The sequence below is a fragment of the Physella acuta genome, unplaced genomic scaffold (genome assembly GCF_028476545.2).
Source record: "Physella acuta isolate Inbredline_101_S28 unplaced genomic scaffold, ASM2847654v3 ptg001231l, whole genome shotgun sequence".
Classification (NCBI taxonomy): Eukaryota; Metazoa; Mollusca; class Gastropoda; family Physidae; genus Physella; species Physella acuta.
This window is the reverse complement of record NW_026732747.1, coordinates 42,814-69,249: the sequence shown is the minus strand read 5'-3', so window position 1 is coordinate 69,249 and position 26,436 is coordinate 42,814. Positions and strand designations below refer to the sequence as shown.

The following is a 26,436-nucleotide window of genomic DNA, read 5'->3' as shown; positions in this document are numbered from 1 at the left end:
TTGATATTAAGTTTGACGTTATTCCCCTTTATTACGAACACAAAAATAAATAAAATTAATAGGCCTATAGTCCTATAATTTCATATTTTACTTTTTTTCTTTAGATAGGCTTTCATACTCGAAATGTTGGATTCAATGTTAGTTAAAGTTACAAGCGACATTCTATATTACAACGCGTTTACACTTGCAACAATCTATGTTATACATGTCTTGAAAAAAAGATTTGCAATATCAGAACAGTTTTATCGGAACATGTATGGATTGTATGGATTCTACTTGCTGCGAAATCATTTTTTTTTCAATTTCAAGACTTGTATAGAATACATGTTGCAGATGTTATACCTTAATATGTTTAGAATATAAAGTCTGATGTTAATAATTTTATATGGAAATTGGAAACATTTATCCCTCACACATAGTTTACACTTGCAACATAACATGTGTTGAAAAAAAAACTCAACAAGTAGGTCTACCAAATTGTAATATCAAAAACATTTTTCCCATGGAAAATGTAGTTACTTTCTGCGATTTTTTTTATAGATAGATCTAGATTCTATGTACAGTATATATGTTGCAAGTGTAAACGTGGTAATAAACAATTCTTAAAATGTAATCGATTTCTTATTTTATTTAGGTCTAGGTATTAGATCGAAGTGTTATTATTTTTATTATTTTTAGCAGTACGCCTACGTTTGTTTAGTATTACATAATTAATTATAATCGATACTATAACAATACATTGAATACAATTTTGGAATAAGGTTTGCCTAAAGAAAATTACCCTCCATCAATTTTACCAATGTATTTATGTAATCAATCTTATTTCGTATTTAGGTCTAGATCTAGAATCTAGATTCTAGACCTCTGACTAGATTCTAGATCTAACTTAACTAACTTTAACTAATAACTACTAGACTAGATCTAGATCTAGTCTAGTAACCACTAGATTCTAGATCTAGTGTATTATTATAGAGTATTAAAATTGGTAATCTATCGTTTTGGGTACGTAAAATCGCCCGCGATTTGTAATGTGAAAAACAGGTGACTCCTTAAATTTTAATAATTATTTCACATTTTGAGGAGGATTTATGTTTTAAAAAATTCAAAAATGTTTCCTTGATTCATTTATGTACCTGTTTTTAAACAATTGAATTAAAACTTTTCCGTAATTAATGAAGACTAGCGATGTTTCCAACAGATGCAACAATGCTCATTTACTACAGCAGCCATCTTGTCTAAGTTTTATTTTCATAAGCTTTTAGCGCCAGATTCAGGGGGAAGCCATTCTATTTTACAAATGGCTGCTGTTTATATAGCAAATCTTGCTCTCAGACACTGCTGTTTAAAGTTAATTTCTGGCCTATATCGATATATTTAGCCATTGATTTAGGTTTATTATTCATTTATCTATAATATTTGACACAAACATATGACAATATAATTCTATTAAAGCCTTGACAATGAGGTAACGTTTTCGTACATAAATAGCCGCGGGCGATTTTACGTACCCAAAACGATAGATTACCTTAAAATTAAATAAATTAATTATCTATAGGGCCTACTATATATATAATTCTCTTCTGGGATCAGTTAGAAAACAAGCTGCAAGCGCGCCTTTGCAGTCCCCTCTCTTCCTCTCTATCACTATCACTACCACCCCCACCCCACCCCCACATGATCTGGTGAGCGGTGTTCACTCTGTTTACATTTTACAATCATAGAGACGGGTTTGGTGACGGCTATTAGGGGCAGATAATTTAGTTTGAAACGATTTTAAACTCAGACGAGGTAATTAAGAGGAGGCTGCTTTCACGTGGGGGGGGGGGGGGGGGGTTAGTGTTTTTAAGCAAATATTTTCAATGGCAGCATTGGTACTGTCGAATTCACAGATTATAAATTAATAAATTACTGAAAAGTAGAAAAAAAAACAACTAAATAGCGGCGTATGATACGCAGCGGGTCGGCTCGTAAAGTATAAAGTACAAGGTAGTAAACTGTAAACTATTCAGGTAGCGGTAGGCCCGGTAGGGTAATGTATCATTTGAGGTGCGTAAAATCATAAAATTACTAAAATCGGCAGATTTTACTACTACTACTAGTTAGATCTGGTAATGTGAAAAAAAAGTTGCCTCATTGTTAAAGCTTTAAAATAGAAGTCATCATCATCATTCCTTTGTGGCCCCTGGGGAGCTAAGGACTGCAACCACACATCTCCAGCGGACTCGGTTTTGGGCTGCTCCCCTAATCTGTGCCCATGTGAGCCCAGCTGTTTTCGCCTCTTCTTCAACTGTTCTCTTCCATGTTTTCCTTGGCCGGCCCACCCTCCTTTTTCCTTGGGGATTCCAGTCCAAAGCATATAGCATGTTTTGCAATGTATTCTTTTTCTTTTCTTAATGTGAGTAAGCCTATATTCAATTGTAATATATTTGTGTCAAATATTAGGCCCTATAGATAACTGAATAATAAACCAAATCAATGGCCAGAAATTAACTTTAGACAGCAGTGTTTGCGAGCAAGATTTGCTATACTATATATAAACGGGCGATCTGTAAATTAGAGTGGTTTCCCCTGAATTTCCCACTATAATTTTACCAAAAAAGTCTTAAACAAGATGGCTGTCAAAGTAAATGAGCTTGGTTGCATCTGATGAAAACATCACTAGACATTATTTAATAGGCCTACTGAAAAGTTTTAATAGAATTGTTTAAAAACACTGGGTACATGAATGAAACTTTGAAACATTTATGTAACTTTCAAAACATAAATCCGCCTAAAAATGTGAAATAATTACTAAAACTTAAAGAGTGGCCTTTTTTTTCACATTACTAATCTCGGCCGATTTTACGTACCTTAAACGATAGATTACCTGAGGTAGGCCAATTAATATCATTATTATGATTAGGCCTATCTAAATACCAAATAACTAGATAGATCTATAATTAAGTTAATTATAGGTCCAAATGGCCTCTAGTCCTATTTAATTATTTATTAGTAAATATTGCCTATTATCATAATATTTTCGGACTATACGCTGTTTAAGCAGTAGGCCTATAAATAATGCAATGCCTAGGCCTATTATAGTAGGATATTAGTCCCTATTATTTATCAAGCCTAATAATAGTTAATATTATTATCATAATAATAATTAATTTAGGTCAAATAGACTCTAATTATTTATAAATATAGAATATAGAGCTCTTATAAAGTCTAGCCAGATACTAGTTATATCTAGACCTAGAATCTAGTATGTTTTAGTAGACAGATCTAGACTTAAATTTAGGCCTCTAATCATTATTTTAATCATTAATTATGTGAAGGCCTAGGCCTATTTGCTGTTTACCACTATTATGTATTTATTAAGCAGTTCATCCGAGCGTAACAGACTTTTTAGAAGTGTGTGTACTGCAATTTTTAAATTGGGAAGATCTTCTAATATATTGAATATTTGAGATGGACCATAATTCTTTGGATGTAGAGGAAGCTGTTGTTTTAAAGCTGAGACCATTGGTTTTAGTGATCAAGCCCTGAAGTGGAAATATTGTCTTACATGGTCTCCATTTGTCCCCTTATTACATGGTGAGTATCATTGATTTCTATTATTTTTTTTCTTTAAATATCTGGTGCTGTGTGCAAGGATGTTTCAACAAGATGTTGATCCAGACATGAAATTTTTAAGCAAAATAATTTTGATTTTACAATGAACCATGATATGACATACAGAATAGATCAATATTTTCGGTGGTAGAACATAATTTTTCAGAATTCAGAGCATTAAAATTCATTAGGCTTATACTTATATATAAATAAAGTTCAATCTCTAGTCCAGAGTTTCTTCCAGACATTTCAGGGGGATGGGGGGATACACTGTATATGATATATGTTTTCTATAAGTATAAACTATATATTAGGAGCTGTGGACATGCTCTCTCTCCCGAAGATGTGCCTGAAAGAAACTCCTCTCTAGGCCTAGTCCATATTTGCCATGTAGATACCATTAGCCGTAGATGGGAATACGAAGAAAAATAACTTTGGCTGAATGAATCTGTGTATGATACAACACTACATCCATATCTATTTTGTAGTCCATGTATTTGTCTTCTTCGCTGCATCATTACAAAGTAACCTATGACTGACCTTACATCATGTGGGGGTAGGATTATGCACCTTGTGTATGATACAAAACTACATCCATTTCTGTTTTGTAGTCCATGTATTTGTCTTCTTAGCTGCACCATTACAAAGTAACCTATTACGTTACATTATGTGGGGGTAGGATTATTCACCTGTGGAATGTGTGTGGAGGAAGGTGGGGGAGGAGCAATGTTCCCTTTAAGGGGAATAAGATCGTGTGCAGCGTGCATTTTGTGTGCGCGGTGTTCCTAAAAGTCTTATATAAGGATATATGTTTTGTATAAAATGACTGCGCTGCAGTTAAAAACTACTGCGCGGCCGCGCAACCGCGCAGCTTAGAGGGAACATAGGGGAGGAGGTGTTGACATGTGATTCATCATGCACTTAGTATTGTTATTTTTTAATATGAAAGAAAGTAAACATAGCCTTTGTTATGGTTACTATTAGAATACTAGAATTGAATTTGGCTGCAGCCTTTTGTACTGTGCAACCGTTTGTAACTGTGTGTGGGGGTAAATAGTGGTTGAAATTGCGTGTTATATTCTATGGATGATACATAAGCCATAAGAGTCATATGGGAACTAAAAATAGCCACACTTATACGTCATTTAAAAAATCATTGATCCTATACAATACGCTGCGGTTCCCAGAAAGATGTGCAACGGAAAAATCGCAAAAAAAGCGCAACTATATAATAAATAGTATTTCACTGCAAGCATGTAGACAGTAGAATACTAGAATACACGGCCCCTATGTGTACTTGTAGGAATAATTTATGCATGCGAAGATAGGTCATGCATGGTTTGATCGCTCTGACGTTTTTTTAAAGTAGCCATTCATTGCCTCGTCTTTGCCTTTATTGTCTTTGTTTTTTATGAAACATCACTCGCGTGTGTACATAGGGCGTACATGTGTGTTAGTATAGCATGTACACACATAGGCTACTTGCTGGCTTACATTCATTTAAGCCTGCAGTGTTTCTTCCAGACTTTTTTCTCTGGGGGGGGGGGGGAACTTGATATTTTCGGGGGGAGGGGATGGACACTGGTAAAAGCATGTTTTCTATATAAATTCCATTTCGTTCCGGGGGGGGGGGGGGGCCTCCTCCCCTTCCCCCGAAGAGATGCCTGGAAGAAACTCAAATAGCGTGATGTGTGTTTCATGCAAATCCATAGATAGGGTAGGGCGGGTGAGGCCGGCTGCCTCGGGCGTCGACTCGACAGGGGACGCCAGGACGGGGTAGAAAAAATAGAAAAAATTCATTATAGTTTGCATTATTTAATTACACTCAGTCAAAGTTAAGAAAACAGACCGCTACACTCAGTCAAAGTTTAGAGAACATCGATTGTGTGACATAAAAATATAAACAGTTAAAGGCTAGTGACTACATAAAAGCGCCACCAACCTTTCCAACTGGGGGTTGGGGTACCTTTTCGCACAGCTGAAAAACTATATATATAAATAAGGGGAGGGGGCGCAAAATTGATAGTTCCCCCGGGCGCTGGAATGGTTTGCTATGCCTTTGGTTTCATTTACATACATACGCCTATTGTCTGTGGTAGATTTATTTAAAAATATATAGGCCCTAGCGTGATTTGTGTTTCGTGTAGCTTACATACAGAGGCCGCTGGAGTAGACTCACACAAGCATACATAACGTGGTTTGATTATTATCAAGGTTGTACTATCTCAGTCTGGTTTACCATGACACATATTGATTATTCTGTACATCAGAGTATTTTTAACTACGGAACTTTTTATTCAAAAAGCGCTGTCTTTCTTGGACGGAAATATTTGTCGAATATTGTTGTTCTGTTTGTATCCTGCTTGCATCTTCTCATCCAATACTAACTACTTACCTGGGATTACATTTCCAGTTACGGGAAATATAGAAGATAAAGATAAAGCAAAATCTGAGTTTCTTTCAAGTATTTCCCCTTCAATTAAATAAAAGCGTCTTTGGAGTTTCCTCCCTTTATTAGAATTAAAATTACCAAGTACAAATGGGTGATCTCCCCTAGGTCTATACTCATAGTTTTGGAACCCGCTATATTTCGACATCGTTTAATAATTTAAACTACATGTGCGTATATTCTAGGGAAACAAACTTCGTTTATTTTCCTGGCGTATGCAAGTAGCGTGCTCTATTCTTCTGCACGTATCTTCAGTACATGTGAGTATATTCTCATTCATGTGCGCGGTGCCTTACAGATTAAATCAAACCAGTAGCTATTGATTCTATTGATTTTACATACAATGTCGACCGTTGTGATATTAATACCCAAGACTTCCCTCGCTTGAGCTCGTAGATTCTGTATCCATTTTGTTTTCCCCGTGTCCACATCTGTGTGGTGCTAGCATCGTTGGGTGTCTGTGCTAATTATGGCGATGTATTGTGCACGTTTTTATCTTTTCGGTGTTCAAGAAATATCCGGGTCAAAGCACGAAATTTATTTAGACACGATTACGAGAAGGCAAGTGGTACGACACGGGATGGTTCACATAGTGGACCAGACATCTGAAAACTATGGCCCTCGGGTCGGATCCGGCCTTCAACTTTAGTCTTATCTAACCTGATTTTCTCCCTTTTAAAAATAACATTTAAAACGTATGGAATGGAAAATATTTTTTTAATTCATTATCGAATTATCTAAGCATTCAATTACACGTTATAAAAAAAACAAAACTACTTTTTAGTGAAAGAAAGCGACGGAATTTGTTTTTAAAAAGAACAGCGGTCGCACGTTTTTATCTCTCTAGGACACAAATAGCAGTTTAAAACAAAATTAATAGTCACTTATCTATGTAGTGTTGAGTAATATGTTATGGTCATCAACGTGTTGTTTTAAATGTTTTTTTGTTTGGGGGGGCAGAGGCGTAGCGGGGGGGGGGGGCACATGTCCCCGGGCGCCGACCTTAGGGGGGCGCCAAATTGAAAGTTTGAGGGGGGGGGGGTGCAAATCGAAAGTTCGAGGGGGGGGGGGTGCAAATGAAAAGTTCGAGGGGGGTGCAAATCGAAAGTTTGTCCCCGGGCGCCGGTAGGGGTCACTACGCCTCTGGGGGGGGGGGGGGAGGGGAGGTGTTAGATTATACCACATTCGTGTATCGTTCCATCTTATATTTAAAAAAAAACAACTGGCATTTATCTCTCCATATTCGCCTGGATCCCTTTGCCATTGACATAGACTATAGACCAGATGCACTTTACTCCAGCACTTATGCCAACTAGTGGTACGACCCTCGCTTAGCTGTGACCCCCTTCTGACCCGACTGTACAGGTTCATGTATTGGATAGTCATTTTAAATCAAAGACTGCTGTTTTGTCTATTGTTTAGTTGAAATTCGCAACAGAAGCTACATTTCACTGTTTTCAGTTCCAAACACCCATCGAAAATGTTTAATTAATAAGTATAAATAATATAAGCAAACTCACATTTATTTTAAGTTGTATTTGTCTTCAAATGAGTTCACTCCCCTGTTTCACCCAAATCCATTCACACGCGGAGGGGAAAGGAAAGGGGGTGAAGGGGAGGGATGTGTACGTGGATCTATGTAAGGGTGGAGGGGGAGGGGGGTATGGGGAAGTTGAATCAGTGTTCACTTACCCCCCTGTGGTGTTGACCCCTAAAAATACAACTCTTGCAAGCCCGCGTATTTGAAGGCGTCTTACTACACTACAGTGTCTGAAGTCGTTACACTACACTACAGTGTCTTGACCTTCCTTCATGAAGATCTACCGGGCCTTTTTTTTTTAATTTTGGCTCAGATCTTGGCCTACTTTATGTCTTATATATATCGCATGCATAGCTGGTCGTACAACTTTTTTTGTTCAGTATAAAACGTAGTTCCCTTATTTTTAAAACGCGAATACATACTTCGACTGGTACAGTTAATTTCTGTATCCGGATACATAGACATGGATATTGTTTACATGAGTTTAAGGTTTGTTGCTAGTAGTAAGCTAACGTTTTAAAGTTTAAAGTGTTTAACTTTAGTTAGCATAAGTTTACATTAAAGGATATACGCCTGTAAAGTACATATTGGGTGTGTGGGCCTATTATACGTAAATGTATTATCTATTTGTATAATCTTTTTTCCTTTTTCGATTCCTATACCGAATCTACTATTTTTCTCCTTATAAATCTAACTCTCTTCATCATTTTCAATTTTTCGAAGGACACGTCACTATATTATCATTAACGTTCTGTCTTATTTTCCTTTTCGTTTTACTTTCATTTAGGTCTTCCTGTCTATTTTTTTTTTGCTATGCGAGTTTCTGAATGATATTGTATTATTTTTTTTCGAACGTAGTTTTCTAATGTAATTATTCTAATTCAGGAAAAGTGGTTTGTGAATATAGATCTACTTGCACATCTGCATATTAGGTGTATTTAGCATTAAGACCCGATCAATAAACCGTTTAGTCTCTGTCAGTTTGTTTTCAGCGTATAGCCTACATTCTGTCAGTTTGTTTTCAGCGTATAGCCTACATTCTGTCAGTTTGTTTTCAGCGTATAGCCTACATTCTGTAAGTTTGTTTTCAGCGTATAGCCTACATTCTGTCAGTTTGTTTTCAGCGTATAGCCTACATTGTGTCAGTTTGTTTTCAGCGTATAGCCTACATTCTGTCAGTTTGTTTTCAGCGTATAGCCTACATTCTGTCAGTTTGTTTTCAGCGTATAGCTTACATTCTGTCAGTTTGTTTTCAGCGTATAGCCTACATTCTGTCAGTTTGTTTTCAGCGTATAGCCTACATTCTGTCAGTTTGTTTTCAGCTTATAGCCTACATTCTGGCAGTTTGTTTTCAGCGTATAGCCTACATTCTGTCAGTTTGTTTTCAGCGTATAGCCTACATTCTGTCAGTTTGTTTTCAGCGTATAGCCTACATTCTTTCAGTTTGTTTTCAGCGTATAGCCTACATTCTGTCAGTTTGTTTTCAGCGTATAGCCTACATTCTGTCAGTTTGTTTTCTGCTTATAGCATACATTCTGTCAGTTTGTTTTCAGCGTATAGCCTACATTCTGTCAGTTTGTTTTCAGCGCATAGCCTACATTCTGTCAGTTTGTTTTCAGCGTATAGCCTACATTCTGTCAGTTTGTTTTCAGCTTATAGCCTACATTCTGTCAGTTTGTTTTCAGCGCATAGCCTACATTCTGTCAGTTTGTTTTCAGCGCATAGCCTACATTCTGTCAGTTTGTTTTCAGCTTATAGCCTACATTCTGTCAGTTTGTTTTCAGCGTATAGCCTACATTCTGTCAGTTTGTTTTCAGCGCATAGCCTACATTCTGTCAGTTTGTTTTCAGCTTATAGCCTACATTCTGTCAGTTTGTTTTCAGCATATAGCCTACATTCTGTCAGTTTGTTTTCAGCGTATAGCCTACATTCTGTCAGTTTGTTTTCAGCGCATAGCCTACATTCAAACCCCCAGCTTTCAGTGTGCTCATAAGTGCAAATCAGTCTTGTTCTTTCTTATGGTGGGGCTACAGGAAGGGTCAGATTAAGCTTAGGTGGGGGCCCTGGCTGAACTTTTTTTTAAAGGGGCCCTGCAACTCTTTTATCGCTAGAATCATTTACTGGCGGAAACATTGATCATCCTATTTAAGTATATGTAACTGTAGCGGGCGGATGGTAAAATTCAGTACGGATAATTTATAATGAATATATTAAGATCAAGTTCTTGTCATGGATTCTTTAAGTCTCTGTTAACTTGTAACGTTTCTGAGTTCATTGTTTATATCTAGTTTACTGCCTTGAGTAAACCCTTTCTTCAGATCTCGCAAGCCTTTCATGTGTCGTCAGGCCTGCTAATAGACAGTGACAGTACTTTACTGTAGGTCTACGTCCACAATGTTGAGTAAACGTTGTGCCGGCGTGAATCAAAAGAGTCCAGCGCTAATGAAATGATGATAAATTAAAAAAGATTGCAAAGAAAAGAAAAAAAAAACTGCCCAGAAGATAGAAAAAGAATGTGATGTCATTTCACAGTCGTTTAGGTCATTTTAGCGGGGGTGGGGCATACCACCCAAACGCTTAATTAAATAATTAAGCAGAAAGAGAGAAAAAAATTGTATAACCGGTAATAAAAAAAAATTAGTTTTTTTTTTCAGTTAACGCGCACACAAAAAATAAATTAAAAAATGACTAGATTGAATATAATTGGATACGGTGTTAGGAGGAATTTTTTTATGAGGTCTTTTTTTCGCTAATATTATATTGCTACAATAACAGTATCCCTAACCCCCCCCCTTCCCCCGCCGTAAGAGGATTGGGAAAAGTCGGCGTAATAAAACTATCAACTAGCTAATCCTTGACTAAGCGGCGCTTTTACAAAACAAAAATATTCAGTTGCATCATGCTGCGGCGTGTGACGGATGGTGTATAAGTAAAACCAACACCAGCTGTCCTGTGGTAGCCGAACACTTACAACACAATGTACGTGTTAATGACCGAGGGATCGATAGCGGCATTTTGTTGGTCTCCTGCTTGGCGTGTACTCACCGTCAGGTTGTTGTTGAGCTTTTATGTTCGCTGGTGTTGTTTCAGCATTCTTTGAGTTTTCTATGACCTGTCTTTAGCTTCAGCATTCTTTGAAGTTTTCTCTGTACAGTCGATTTGTCTCTACTGTTGTAGCTTCAGCATTCTCTGAGTTTTGTCTCTACTGTTGTAGCTTCAACATTCTCTGAGTTTTCTCTGTACTGTTGTAGCTTCAACATTCTCTGAGTTTTGTCTCTACTGTTGTAGCTTCAACATTCTCTGAGTTTTGTCTCTACTGTTGTAGCTTCAACATTCTCTGAGTTTTGTCTCTACTGTTGTAGCTTCAACATTCTCTGAGTTTTGTCTCTACTGTTGTAGCTTCAACATTCTCTGAGTTTTCTCTGTACTGTTGTAGCTTCAACATTCTATGAGTTTTGTCTCTACTGTTGTAGCTTCAACATTCTCTGAGTTTTGTCTCTACTGTTGTAGCTTCAACATTCTCTGAGTTTTGTCTCTACTGTTGTAGCTTCAACATTCTGAGTTTTGTCTCTACTGTTGTAGCTTCATCATTCTCTGAGTTTTGTCTATACTGTTGTAGCTTCATCATTCTCTGAGTTTTCTCTGACCAATTGCAACATTATCTTGTTGATAGTGTAGCCTAAACAGGCATGATACAACCTTCGTTGGCTTTAGTATGAGCTATACGGAAATACTGTGTTGGCGGTAATACATAGACGATAGCTTTGTGATTAAGTTTACATGCAAAGTAATTAATAGTATTTTTGTTTAGTTAATTTTTTGTGGAGTACTTCTAATGTGTGATTTTTACTTGTGTACTTATGTGTGATTTTTGTATTTGCGTACTTCAAATGTGTGATGTTTTTAGTTGAGTGCCTCTGATTTGTGGTTTTTGATTTTGTTATAACATTTGATTTTTTTGTTGTTATTGTGTGATTGTACTTACAATGCGATTATTAAAGTTTTGTACATCTAGTTTGTGAATTGTGGCTGAGTACTTCTACCATGTGATTACTTGTTGAGAACATCGGATAAGTGATTTTCAGTAAATCTAGTATATAATTCTTGTGTGTTATTGATTATATTTCGGGTGCGTGCGCTGAAGTGGAATGTTAATTGCACTGTATCAGTACCACAACCATTTTTTATATACATAATACAGTTGTTATTGATTAGCCGTTTTCATTTTTCTTTCTGTTTTATATTTTCAATTTAATTTTGGTTTGATAAATTTGAACTTTGGATGTGAAATTTAGCAGAGATAACCCATACAGTTACCTTATTGTCTCCCCTGAATTTGACTTTTTATTAAATTCTCAAATCCAATGCACGGATGCCTTGCATATTTACCATGTTGTCTCCTCTGAACGTTTTTTGTGTTGTTTTTTTTACTCTCAGATCCTAAGCAGGGATGCCTCACACACTTAAGTTGTTGTCCCCCCTGAATTTGGATTTTTGTTTAATTTAATTCTCAAATCATATGAAGTGATGTCTTACACATTTTACTTATCTCCCCTGAATTTGAAATTTTTTTTTTAAACTCCCAGATCCTATGCAGGGATGCCTCACACGCTTACCTTATTGTCTCCCCTGGCCAAGCGAGGTGGGAACTACTGTACAATAAAGAGAATCAGGTAAACAAATGTTTGTTTAAAGGTAGGGGTTGCTTGTAAATAATGTAACATTTCCCCTCACCCCACCACCCTACAAGGTGTATAAACCCTACCCTTACTCCCCTCCCCCCTACAAGGTGTATAAACCCTACCCTTACTCCCCTCCCACCCTACAAGGTGTATAAACCCTACCCTTACTCCCCTCCCACCCTACAAGGTGTATAAGCCCTACCCTTACTCCCCTCCCACCCTACAAGGTGTATAAACCCTACCCTTACTCCCCTCCCACCCTACAAGGTGTATAAACCCTACCCTTACTCCCCTCCCACCCTACAAGGTGTATAAACCCTACCCTTACTCCCCTCCCACCCTACAAGGTGTATAAACCCTACCCTTACTCCCCTCCCACCCTACAAGGTGTATAAACCCTACCCTTACTCCCCTCCCACCCTACAAGGTGTATAAACCCTACCCTTACTCCCCTCCCCCCTACAAGGTGTATAAACCCTACCCTTACTCCCCTCCCCCCTACAAGGTGTATAAACCCTACCCTTACTCCCCTCCCACCCTACAAGGTGTATAAACCCTACCCTTACTCCCCTCCCACCCTACAAGGTGTATAAACCCTACCCTTACTCCCCTCCCACCCTACAAGGTGTATAAACCCTACCCTTACTCCCCTCCCCCCTACAAGGTGTATAAACCCTACCCTTACTCCCCTCCCCCCTACAAGGTGTATAAACCCTACCCTTACTCCCCTCCCACCCTACAAGGTGTATAAACCCTACCCTTACTCCCCTCCCACCCTACAAGGTGTATAAACCCTACCCTTACTCCCCTCCCACCCTACAAGGTGTATAAACCCTACCCTTACTCCCCTCCCCCCTACAAGGTGTATAAACCCTACCCTTACTCCCCTCCCCCCTACAAGGTGTATAAACCCTACCCTTACTCCCCTCCCACCCTACAAGGTGTATAAACCCTACACTTACTCCCCTCCCACCCTACAAGGTGTATAAACCCTACCCTTACTCCCCTCCCACACTACAAGGTGTATAAACCCTACCCTTACTCCCCTCCCACCCTACAAGGTGTATAAACCCTACACTTACTCCCCTCCCCCCTACAAGGTGTATAAACCCTACCCTTACTCCCCTCCCACCCTACAAGGTGTATAAACCCTACCCTTACTCCCCTCCCACCCTACAAGGTGTATAAACCCTACCCTTACTCCCCTCCCCCCTACAAGGTGTATAAACCCTACCCTTACTCCCCTCCCCCCTACAAGGTGTATAAACCCTACCCTTACTCCCCTCCCACCCTACAAGGTGTATAAACCCTACACTTACTCCCCTCCCACCCTACAAGGTGTATAAACCCTACCCTTACTCCCCTCCCACACTACAAGGTGTATAAACCCTACCCTTACTCCCCTCCCACCCTACAAGGTGTATAAACACTCCCCTTACTCCCCCACCACCCTATAAGGTGTAAACCCTACCCTTACTCCCCTCCTACCCTACAAGGTGTATAAACCCTACCCTTACTCCCCCTACCCTACAAGGTGTATAAACCCTACCCTTACCCCCCTCCCACACTACAAGGTGTATAAACCCTACCCTTACTCCCTTCCCACCCTACAAGGTGTATAAACCCTACCTTTTGGTGAGTGACACCATTTAACGACACTCCCTTGGGCACCATAGCATTATAGAGGTTGTGGATTAACATAGCTTTAAACAAGTTTGACATTATGGGAATGCTGCCCTTTTACATGATGCTATTTGTTAGTGAAGTAATAAAGAGAAGAATGTAGCTACAATGTTATAGACATGTGCTTCCAACACTCATGGCATTTTTAAAAAAAAAATTGTAGATACATTACAACTCAGGGTTGGCGATAATGATTAGGTCCAAAAATGTTGGGCCTAGCATTAGATTGAAACCAACTTTTTTTTTCTTCCATTGCATTATCAAGTGTACAATAGCCAACCTCTCTATATTTTAATTTACATATTTAATCACCTTCCCTTCTTGTTAATGTTACTTTCTATTTGAAAACTAGTGTTAAAATAAATGTTATTTGAAATCTTCACCAATGCTACTCCTGGAATTGATGGTTAAACCCATGTATCTTGCAAGAATTACCTAATACATTTCATTTTGAATGATAGGTTAAGCATGTATACCTTGCAGGAGTCACCTAATTAATCTTATATTGAATGATAAGTTACACAAGTATATCTAAAATATCTTGCATGAATCACCTGATAAATCTCATTTAGAATGATAAGTGAAGCTTCATATTTTACAGGAATCACATGATTAATCTCATTTAGAATCAGGGGCGTAGCAGGGGGGGGGCAGGGGTGCGTACCACACCGGGTAACACCATTTAGGGGGTGACACCAAGGCAAAAAATAGCAAAATATATACAGAAAAATAATAATTCCACTTAATTAAGTGATTAATTCGAGTGTTAAATAGTCTTTTAAGAGGTGCAAATTGAAAGTGTGAGGGGTGTGGGTGCAAATCAAAAGTTTGAAGGGGTGCAAATCAAAAATTGAAAGTTTGTCCCCAGGAAGGGTTGCTACGTCTCTGGGGGCTGACACCATTAAGTGCCGCACCGGGTGACACCCGACCTCGCTACGCCACTGTTTAGAATGATAATTGAAGCTCCATATCTTACAGGAATCACCTGAAAAGCCATGGGTATGAGTGCCAGCTGGAAGATCCCAAACTTTTCAAAAGTAGACATGAGATGGATGACATTTTGAGCAGGGACAGTATGGGCGTGTTGATAGGCATTCATGCCTACAGGACAGGAGCTTACATGAAAGGTACCGATGTTCTACAGATGTAGAACAAAGAATTTTCTGTAATATAATCAATATGTTGATAGGCCTTCATGCCTACAGAACTGGAGCTTACCTGAAAGGTACCAGTGTTCTACAGATGTAGAGCGAAGAATTTTCTGTAATATAATCTAAGAGTAAGCCCATGTTTTAGTTCAAGTAGTTGGTTTTTTGTTAAAAAAAAATTTTTACTTCTTGTAAATAACGAATAATAATTTGTTACTAGTAAAAATAATTTCACCAACCTTAGCGAATCCTCAGTTATAGCTGTATATAGGTACATCGTATTTAAGTAGTGATTGATTCCTGTTGTAACTGTATATATATTTTAATATTTAAAACACTTTTAAAAAACAAATTTGTTTGCAATTTACCATTGATTATTGCTTTGGGCATCTAGCGGTCAGCTTTTCATTGTTTTGTTCTGTCAGTTTATTTTTAAAAATTAGGAATACTTTTTATTTTCAAATTTCAGATAGCAATTTGCCATATATTGTAATATTAGGAGGTACAGACATCAATGAGTTTAGCAAAGACCCAGAGGCCATGACAGTTATGACAGAGGTGGTGATGAAAGCCAAGTAATGTTTTTTTTATTGGATGAGGGTGGTAGGGAATTGGGAACTTATTATTTTATTAGACAGGTCTAATATTGGATGAGGGTAGTAGGGAACTGGGAACTTGTTATTTTATTACACTTTTAGACAGGTCTAATATTGGATGAGGGTGGTAGGGAACTGGGAACTTATTTTATTACGCTTTTAGACAAGTCTAATATTGGATGTGGGTAGTAGGGAACTGGGAACTTGTTATTTTATTACACTTGGAGACAAGTCTAACATTGGATGAGGGTGGTAGGGAACTGGGAACTTATTTTATTACCATTTTAGACAAGATAAGTCTAACATTGGATGAGGGTCGTGGGGGTGTAAGGACACTTGACACTTGCTTCTTTTATCTTATTAAACTTTTAGACGATATAATTATATCATTGGATGAGGTTAGTTTTGGGTAAGTCCACACAATCCTTGACTCCGCTATCTCAGTGCCAGTGAAAACAAGATTAATGGAGAAGTTGAAGTGGAATAAATGTGACCGTTAGATATGGTTTCATATCTTCACTAAGGAGAAATGTTCGATAATTATTGCATATAATCTTCCCAGAGGAAGAGACTTGCTACGAAATCTGTCTTAAGGCTTAAGGGTTTCATGAAAATATGCTTGACTTTTTAACAATGTAAAATAAAAAATATAAGCATTATTTTCACCTATTGGTTAAAACAAAATCAAGTTATAGACAGTAGTAGATTGTTAGAGGGCTGAACAGGTTGTATTGAATTTATTAAGGTGCTCCACATCCCTAAGAGATTTCTATAATCTAAAGAACTCACCTGTTCTGTTAAAGCTGGTACTGCAGAAAAAAAGAAATAACTTGTGTAATGTTTGTAAGTTATTTTACTAGAAACTCAATTTAAAGACACGAACTATTGTGGTAGTTGATGCATTTTAATGTATGGATGTACATGTATACCGCTTATAACTTTGTAAAAATTGGAATAATTATCTGTTAGTCATTTCATTTTCACAAATTTGTGTTTGTTTCAGGTTTGTAGTTTGCTTCAGCACAACAATTAGGAGCAAAGCTTTATCACTGTGGCCCAATGTCTGCCATGCTAGACTAGTTCTTATCCCTCAAGGTATGGACTTAAAGCACTGTTGGAGTATTGAGTGGTTCTAATTTAAAAGGATTTTGTTTTTAATTATGTTGGTATGTCAATCTTTAGTTCAAGTGTGTGGTGGGTTAAGCAACTTTTAGGGTTTATGGCTTCAATCAGCCTAGCAGTGTTTTTTCCGGACTTTTTTCTCCGGGGGTGGGGCGGACACTGGTAAAATTATATATTTTCTATATATATGAATCCCATTTAGTTCAGGGGGGGGGGGGGGTAGACTTTCTTCTGGGGGGAGTAGCTTTTAATAGGGGCTGATAACAACTAGCCTCTTTTTGATTAACAAACACCATGTAAGTTAAGCAATAGCTATATACTATCAATGATGTTAAGCACTTAGTAAAGTAAAATAATTATGGATGTCTGTGCTAGTTACACTTTACACAATGTATGCTGTTGCCATGCCATCTGTGCTAGTGCCTCATCACTGCTTATACCATGGCCATACCATCTGTTCTAGTCTCATTGTTCATACCATATCCATACCATCTGTTCTAATAACACATTGTTCCTACCATGACCATACCATCTGTTCTAATAACACATTGTTCATACCATATCCATACCATCTGTTCTAGTAACACATTGTTCCTACCATGACCATACCATCTGTTCTAGTAACACATTGTTCCTACCATGACCATACCATCTGTTCTAGTAACACATTGTTCCTACCATGACCATACTGTGGTGGGGGGGGGGGGATTGACTGCTCTTCTTATTATTCTATTAATTTCCTTCTTACATACGAACATATAGTTTAATACTGTGAAGAGGACGAGAATACTCTCAATTCCGTGCATTAAATAAGACAACTCGAAGATCAGTTTGATTCACAACATTTAATTATTACACATCCGATGCTTGAATATAATAGGCTTAACACAATATATACTTCTTGCTTACACCTACTGTTCAATGTTTCCTACACTATTGTCACTACACTGTTCCCTAATTCTACACTTGTATACGTCCTCTCACTACAAAGTCTCAACCCCGACTGCCTAGATTCAACTGTCTCCTAACCCTCATCGTCCTCACTTCTTGGTCTTGTCCATCCGGTCTAACCTAATTTGCATGTCGCCACAGTTCTGGAGTACCTGATTAAAATGTCAGACCCTGCTAATAAACTACCCCCATTACGGTCACCCAGGCCAACTAGATACGTGTCTGCTACACCTACCCCCCACAATGATGTCGCCCGTAATTACAATCTAATTCTAACCCATGCTTCGTCGATCGTCTCCGTCACGTACATTGTCTATCCTACACCTGCATCTACGCCACCACACATACCATCTGTTCTGGTCACACAACACACTCACACATCATCGTTCTCACCATCTGTGCTAATCACAGATCACTGCTTATCCTATAGTTATAAACAATTGTTCAGTTACTCACCGCTTATCCTATAACTATACCGTCTGTTTTAGTAACACATCACTACTTATACCATAACTTTACCATCTATGCCAGTAACACATCACTACTTATACCATAACTTTACCATCTGTGCCAGTAACACATCACTACTTATACCATAACTTTACCATCTGTGCCAGTAACACATCACTGCTTATACCATAACTTTACCATCTGTGCCAGTAACACATCGCTGCTTATACCATAACTTTACCATCTGTGCCAGTAACACATCACTACTTATACCATAACTTTACCATCTATGCCAGTAACACATCACTACTTATACCATAACTTTACCATCTGTGCCAGTAGCACATCACTACTTATACCATAACTTTACCATCTGTGCCAGTAACACATCACTGCTTATACCATAACTTTACCATCTATGCCAGTAACACATCACTACTTATACCATAACTTTACCATCTGTGCCAGTAACACATCACTACTTATACCATAACTTTACCATCTGTGCCAGTAACACATCGCTGCTTATACCATGACCATACCAACCAACTAACTGAATCAAAATTAAGCTCCCCCAAGCTTTAGGTGTACCTAAACAGTTTATACCCTACCACTATTTAACCAGTTAAAATGTATTGTTTACAGCTGTTCACACAAGCATGTCCAGCTTTAACCTGATCACGTACCTCAGCAGTCGTCCTGAGGTGGGTTGTCTACAGAGCTCATCACAACAGAAGCCAGTTATATTTGTTTTCATTGGTGGGATTAGGCCTGTCAAGAACCCTATATATTTAGTCTCCACATTTCAAGGTAATTTTATATAGTTGGGTCATATTGATAAAAGCTTGTAGGGTATTGAAGAATGGAATATTTATTTTCTGCAGGGTTAGAATCAGGTCTAGGGTTAGTTTTAAGGCAAGGCTTAGTGCCAGAGTTGTGGTAGTTATCTAGCAAAAAATATTTTGCTCTACCAGCATTTTAATATCTTGTTGTTTCGCCATTTGTGGGGCATTTAAATCTTTCTACGCTGTAAAAATACAGGTGAACATCATTTAATTTACTCTCTATCAACTTTATCCTTCAGATAGAATTAATACAAATTTTGATAAAAATAGTCGTCAGTGGTTTTATAGGCAATTAGTTTTAAACGCTTTGTTCACTAATTTTTCATGCTACTTCTTCCATAAAACTAATAATTTTTTTTTATTATATTGTCATCAGAATGGCATGCCAGGGATAAAAGAATCATTCTGTTGATAGTTGGACCAAAGGTAAGAATTCGCTTTAATTCTTATTTTATCTTCTAATCTGAGGCTTATTTAAAAATGTAACAACTGAACCATCTGTCCTATTTTCTTAGCCCCCCCCCCCCCCTCCGCTTTGTCAAATGATCTCATCCATGACATTTTGTGCGGCATCTCTCAACTCAGACACCACAGCCTTTCCTTTCCCTGTGGGTTCCATTTTACATCTGCCTAGTGGTATAAATGTCTTCCTTTCTAAGGTTATGCAATCTAATTTACTACTTCCTGTTCATACATTTCCTAATCAACAGGTTATTTTCAGCATAGGCATAGGGTTGAAAATTGTGCGACACCTACTGATAGAAGCCAACTGACAAAAATATCTTGGATGAAGGAGATACCAGAATAGACTATATATTCTGTCTGGACTTTTGTTTAATGAATCTTGAAAAATGCTAATAGCAACTGTTAAGATTTTGTAAAAATTCCAACTTTCATTTTCAGTTAGACGAACAATATTGTACAAAAGTGTTTGAACCTGCGATAAGCAAGTAAGTGGAAATAAATTATATCTATTTGCAACATCGTTGTAATGCACTGGAAATGTTATTTGCTGTTTATGTGCTTCATTCTTTTTAAAAGAGATTTTACTCTTATTTTCATTTCTGTGGATATATTTTTCTGAAAAAATACTTAAGTTGCATTTTCAGTGACATTTATTAATACAGTGAAATAAGTTATGCAGATTCAGAATAATAAACTACTGTTCTTATTACTAAACATTATTTTATGCTCAATTGTTTTAACAAATTACAACATAAAGTTGATTTGAAAGGGGCGTAACAACAGTTAACCTACCTTTAGGTGTAGCTCTTTCAGTGTGTGACACATTAATTCCCAGGCATCCAGGTATTGTGTACATTTCAACAGTTAAACTGCCTTTCAGTGTGTGACACATTAATTCCCAGGCATCCAGGTATTGTGTACATTCCAGGTCTTCCAATGGAAGACACGCATGCAGTCATGTCGCAGTCGTTTGCCCTTGTCAACTCTTCAGACAGTGAGGGAATGTGTCTGGCCATCCTGGAGGTAACTCCTTTATTTGGGTTTGGTTATTAAAGCTATTTTTAAATACCCTGCTTTTTTTTAATTTAAATATTTAAATTTTTATTTGATTGTCCCCACTAAGATGGGTTTTTTTTGTGTTTTTATTGAAAATATTTTTCAAGAAGTCCAAAAGATTTTTTTTTGTCTGTCAAATTATTAAATTAATTACATTGTGGTTCTTGATGTGTTTTTACTGTTGTCACTTACTGTAGGCTATGCAGATTGGGATTCCTGTGTTTGCTAGGAACATTCCTGGAAACAGGGCTATTATAGAGGACAATGTGACAGGATTTCTGTTTGATTCACCCCAGGTCAGTTTTTTAATCCTTAAATATAAATTATAATCGTTTTTCGTTCAATGTTAATTATCAAAGAAAATAAATATTATGAAATTGAAGGTTGCAATTTTTTTAACATTAAAATTGAGAGTTATTTTTAATAAATACTAATTTCAATAAAAAAAATTTTAAAAATTATTTGTCGGTTAATTCGTCGCAAACGTACTCAGTTTCTTCCAAAGTATTTTGTTAATTATCTAATACTATTCTGTTCTTCAGACACAAAGAGTGCTCTATACATAGCATATATATATATATATATATATATATATATATATATAATTAACATTTCTCAAGCATCAATTAAAAAAAATGACATTATTTTATTTGACTAGCTCACATTCAAGCTACTAACTAAACTTTTACCATGTATGTTCAGACCTTCCTTCAAAAAGCTGAGAGCATTGTCGAAAATGTGGACCGGAGTTTGAATGTAACGAAACAAGCCAAAGAGTACATCCTGCAGCATCACAACCTGGAGTCTGAGAGGAAAGCCTACACTGACCTTTTGGAACAGTGCATCACAGAGATTGAAGCTGACAACACGGAAATCCCCAAACTAGCCATGTCCGTGACTATCAATGAAGAATACCTAGCCACACATACGATAACCCAAGATTCCTAACATTTTTTGTAAGTTCACATGTTTGTACATTTTTTGTTGTTGATAGTATGTCTGATCAAAACCAAAATGCTAATCTCATATTTTCGACTGCTACCGTGAAGCTCAAAAGTATTGTAATAAATATTCTATTATAATTATATATCTGTATCAAAACTGTCTCTATTATTTTCATAATAATTAAAATCTCTATTATTATAAATTATTCATAATAATTAATTAAGATTTTTCTAGCAAGTCATAAGAATAGTTTACATTTTAAAAGAGATTTTTTTTTGAAGAACATAAACATTCAAAGTTATAGTTTTTTGAGATAATCCCAGTTATATCCAGAGGAAAGCTTTTGGTTACTTCTAATTATTTATTCAGTTATCACAGATTAGATTATTCAATCTAAAGCCTAAAAAAATTTCTTCCCCAAATTGTTAAAAAAAAAAACAATTATTTTTAAAAAAAATCACACTTTTCTTGCAATCGTATTTAAAAGTTATTCTACACTAAACCTGTGACTGTAAGTTCATCTCTTTAATTGTTTTTACTATTGAAATTATCATTGATAATGAAGACTTAACTATTGAATGATACGAGATCGAAATGTTGTGGAGAATCACATAAAATTAACCTTTATTGCTTATCAAAACAAAATGCTAATTCAAAATTTTTACTTCAGTGATACAGTCTGTGTTCTTATGTTGATCTATAATTTATAAATTTTTAAAATCAAAACTGTCTCTATGCTAGCTTACCCTCTTTCTGATGCTTGCTGTGATAATGTTTTTAAAAGTAAATTTTTTTTAACTCGATCTGAAGTTTACATGTACTACATAAATTCAATAATGTATTTTTGCCATGCTTTCTTAGATTTTCTTATAACAAATTATTTTTGGATTGCAATAGTGTAATTTTTTTTCTCTAAAGTAAAGGAGGAGTAAGAAACTTGCTAATACTTTCTTCTAGATCAATGGTTCTTAACCTGTATTTGATCGAACCCCAGGGGTTTAGTGAGTCAGTCTCAGGGGTTCGTTGACGGTCAAGACTCTCACCCAACTAATATGATTCATGTTCAGATTTTGTTTATTATTAATATTGAGAACAAGGGGTTTTGTGAATGCGCAAATAAAAATGGTGGGGTTTGGTACCTCCAAAAAGGTTAAGAACCACTGTAAATTAAACTTGTATCCATTACTGTCAAGGACTTTTGTTATGCCATAATTCTAAAAAAATTTCCTGACTGGCATTTTTTAAAATGTAAAACTTATTTAGCTTGAAATTTGATACATGGGGAGAGATAAATCTGTGGTGAAGTGCAAGTAAGTTGGTGTATAATTAAATTTGTTCTGTTCATCAAAACATGTAAGGCAGGTAAATTAATTAGGATTTTGATTTTGTTTTAAGAATACATCAAATCAAATACATGTTTTACTTCAATCAAAGTGTAATTGTTTTTGATATAACTAATTATCTCTATAAAAAAGCACCTTTGAGAGATTAAAATTCAGTTTTACAAATGAATATAGTATGTAGAAAATGATTGAAAGTATTTAAGTTAGCTTAGCTGTTTTGGCTTCATATGTAAATAAGTCTATCATTAAAACTTTAAAAAAATACTATGTGTATTAAAAAGTCAAAATTATTATTTTGAAAAATCTATTTTAATTAATTAATTTTTTTTTTGGTTTTAGTGTAACCTCAATGAAGATGTACAATTCTATTCTTGTTATACATAATATTTTTGGTTTGTATACACTATATTTTCACAAACATTAGTATCAAGGAACTTCAGAGTACCAATATTATAGAAAAAAATGTGATAGAATCAAATCTTCCATTCATTTTAATTTTCACATGCTACTGTGGATATTCTTTCAGCTGCTGCATTCATTAAATATTTTTCCAAATGGGCCTTAATTATTAAAAGACGCCATGCACTTTTTGACAATTTTTACCTCCATCCTCTGTTCTTACATGGCAACACAAACAGCAAAACACCACTCCTGACCCCTATGACATCAGATAATAACATAAATGATCAGAATATGTTTACCTTTTCACCGAAATTTAAGAATATGGTTGTTTCTCAATAGCACATAAGTCTGTTACACTAAATCTGTAAGGTCACATTTTCAAATTGATCATACTTGGCCAAAAAAATATACACACTAATCAGCTATACATTAATTCAACTAATTTTTAAAAACTACCAGTTAGAGTAGCACGTTAAAGTTCTTTCTACATTTTTGGACTGAATGTAGGATTTAGCTTGTTACACAAATGCTACTATATATAATAAATGATGTCATTGTTGAGCCAATGTAGATCCACAGCATTATACTTTAACTGGGTTATTTTTTGTGTTTTTACAGAATCAACATATCTTAATTACAGCTAAATAACTTTTGCAGTCAGTTATATTGACAAGATGATAATGGACAGTTATTAGCTAGTAATATTTTGAGAGTTGTAAAATTATTTTAAAATCAAACTTCATATTTAAAATCAGTCACTTTACCCTGGTTTTCTGCAGTATGATTATAATGTCTCTGTTGATCACTGACTGTTGTAATGGATGTTTTTGTTGAAATTCTAAACATGACACAAGATGATGATGGGCAGTTATTGGCTAGTGATAAACAGTGGCCATTTAGACCAGGGGTCTCCAAACTTTTATCCCGAGGGCCGCATTAACTATCAAATTGCAGTTCAGGGGCAGATAACACACTCTAGGTCCAAATAAAAAAGAATCAAACATGGATGTTGTTTTTAATTATTTTTTAAATATTATTTCATTCATGTGTTATTTAATTAAATAACACATTGATATTAGTAAAAACATAACGTCCAAGTAAGCGACAGCTGATTTTGGCAGGATACACTTTTTTTTTTATATAATGTTATAAGAGTGGTGACCGAAAAATAGAGAAACACCTTATGTTTAAAATCAGACCCCTGATTTAGACCATTGCAAATTTGGAAATTTTTTTGTCATATAATGTTATTAGAGTGATGACTAATAAATAGAGAAACGGCGTATATTTAAAATCAGTCGCTTCATTTTGTTTATCTAGAGTATGGTCATAAAGCCTCTGATGATGCTTATATTTATTGTAATAGATGTATGTTTATATTTAAATTCTTAACATGACATATGACATGAAATGCTAACCATAACCATTCCATGGTTATTTACAAGTTAAGCTTATGACAAAAATATGAAATGATCTTATATTTATTGTTTTCTAACGATACCACCTTGAGCAAAAAAATCTCATTTTTTTTAAAGCACTAGATATAGATAAGATCTCAGTGAATAAGTGGTTAAAAATATTTTTAATGGATGCATGTTTATTTTTTTGTGCATCTTTGTGTATTAAAAATATTTTCCTTATTGTAAATATGAATTAATTTTAGAATGTTCAATATTGCTTAGATTTTTATTAACAAAAAAGTGTATTATATTTATATGTAATTTATTTATAGAAACCATTGTTTTCATTTTAGTAGGTGCCATTATGAGATCATGAATTGTCTCCCTGTATCTTACAATCTATACTTTAAATGTACTTATAAATGTTATTATCTTGCTTGGTGGAAGTTGTTGGTTTCTCATGGGATGGGAACACAAACATGACTGTCTATACTCATTTCAACTCTATTGAGATGTGAGAGTAAAAGAAAAACGTTAAAACTTGGGAGTTTTGTTTTTGTGCCTTTGTGTTGCATGTGAATAATGCTAGTAGGCTGTGGGGGACAGAGTGGTCAAACGTTAGAGCTTACCACTGCATTAGTTTGGATCCTGGGTTCGAGTCTGTAGGACGCTTGTTAGCCAAGCCAACTCTGATGGGTACCTGAGTCAAGTTAGGGAAACTAAGGCGGCTGGGTATAATACTGACCACACTATGTCCTGTGGTGGTGGCTGGGCATAGTGCTGACCACACTATATCTCTTTGTGGTGGCTGGGCATAGTGCTGACCACACTATATCTCTTTGTGGTGGCTGGGCATAGTGCTGACCACACTATATCTCTTTGTGGTGGCTGGGCATAGTGCTGACCACACTATATCTCTTTGTGGTGGCTGGGCATAGTGCTGACCACACTATATCTCTTTGTGGTGGCTGGGCATAGTGCTGACCACACTAAGTCCCTTTGTGGTGGCTGGGCATAGTGCTGACCACACTAAGTCCCTTTGTGGTGGCTGGGCATAGTGCTGACCACACTAAGTCCCTTTGTGGTGGCTGGGCATAGTGCTGACCACACTAAGTCCCTTTGTGGTGGCTGGGCATAGTGCTGACCACACTATATCTCTTTGTGGTGGCTGGGCATAGTGCTGACCACACTATATCTCTTTGTGGTGGCTGGGCATAGTGCTGACCACACTATATCTCTTTGTGGTGGCTGGGCATAGTGCTGACCACACTATATCTCTTTGTATACCGAGATGATTGAAGCAGCAGATGTCACAGCTGCTTGATATGCCATCCTTTAGAGTCGATGTGGACGGTTACTCTATTCTTCATCTGACATAAAAACATGAATGTAAAAAAAAAATCTAGTTTGAAGCAGTAGTCGATAACTAATGGACAAGAAGGAACCAGTGGCGTAGCTAGGGGACGGTGGGTGGGGCGTCTGCCCCGACCCCAAAGGGGTGCCAAATGGGGTAGAAAATAATATTTAAAAGCTCTTTTAAGCTGAAGTATTTAATTATACACAGTTGAAGAATGGAACCAAAGCGAAAACTAATGAGTGGTAAAAAGCGCCACCCTTTTCAAATAAGAGGGGGGGGGGGCGTTTTTTTTTTTTACTAACATTAATTAATATAATATAATTGGGAGGGGGAACAATTCCGGGCACCGGAACGGGTTGCTACGCCTCTGGAAGGAATTAAGCAGTTTTTGTGCGTTAATTTGTTATC

General features: G+C 36.5%; 1 protein-coding gene across 4 annotated transcripts; it reads left to right on the top strand.

The window, feature by feature from the left end:
- Positions 1-513: 513 nt before the first annotated feature.
- Positions 514-25,200, top strand: LOC131957294 (glycosyltransferase 1 domain-containing protein 1-like). Of its 4 annotated transcripts, none has more exons than XM_059322019.1 (12): positions 514-609; positions 3,365-3,576; positions 12,170-12,256; positions 14,927-15,075; positions 15,566-15,671; positions 16,696-16,787; positions 18,861-19,025; positions 19,437-19,486; positions 19,964-20,010; positions 20,428-20,548; positions 20,779-20,877; positions 21,284-25,200. In XM_059322019.1, exons 3-12 carry the CDS (start codon positions 12,183-12,185, stop codon positions 21,527-21,529), a joined length of 1,149 nt encoding a protein of 382 aa, XP_059178002.1. In that variant the 5' UTR covers positions 514-609; positions 3,365-3,576; positions 12,170-12,182; the 3' UTR covers positions 21,530-25,200. The 4 variants fall into 4 exon arrangements, with proteins under 4 accessions (XP_059178002.1, XP_059178003.1, XP_059178001.1 ...); XM_059322020.1 differs by lacking the exon at positions 514-609 and adding an exon at positions 638-761; XM_059322018.1 differs by lacking the exons at positions 514-609; positions 3,365-3,576 and adding an exon at positions 7,969-8,072.
- Positions 25,201-26,436: the final 1,236 nt, after the last annotated feature.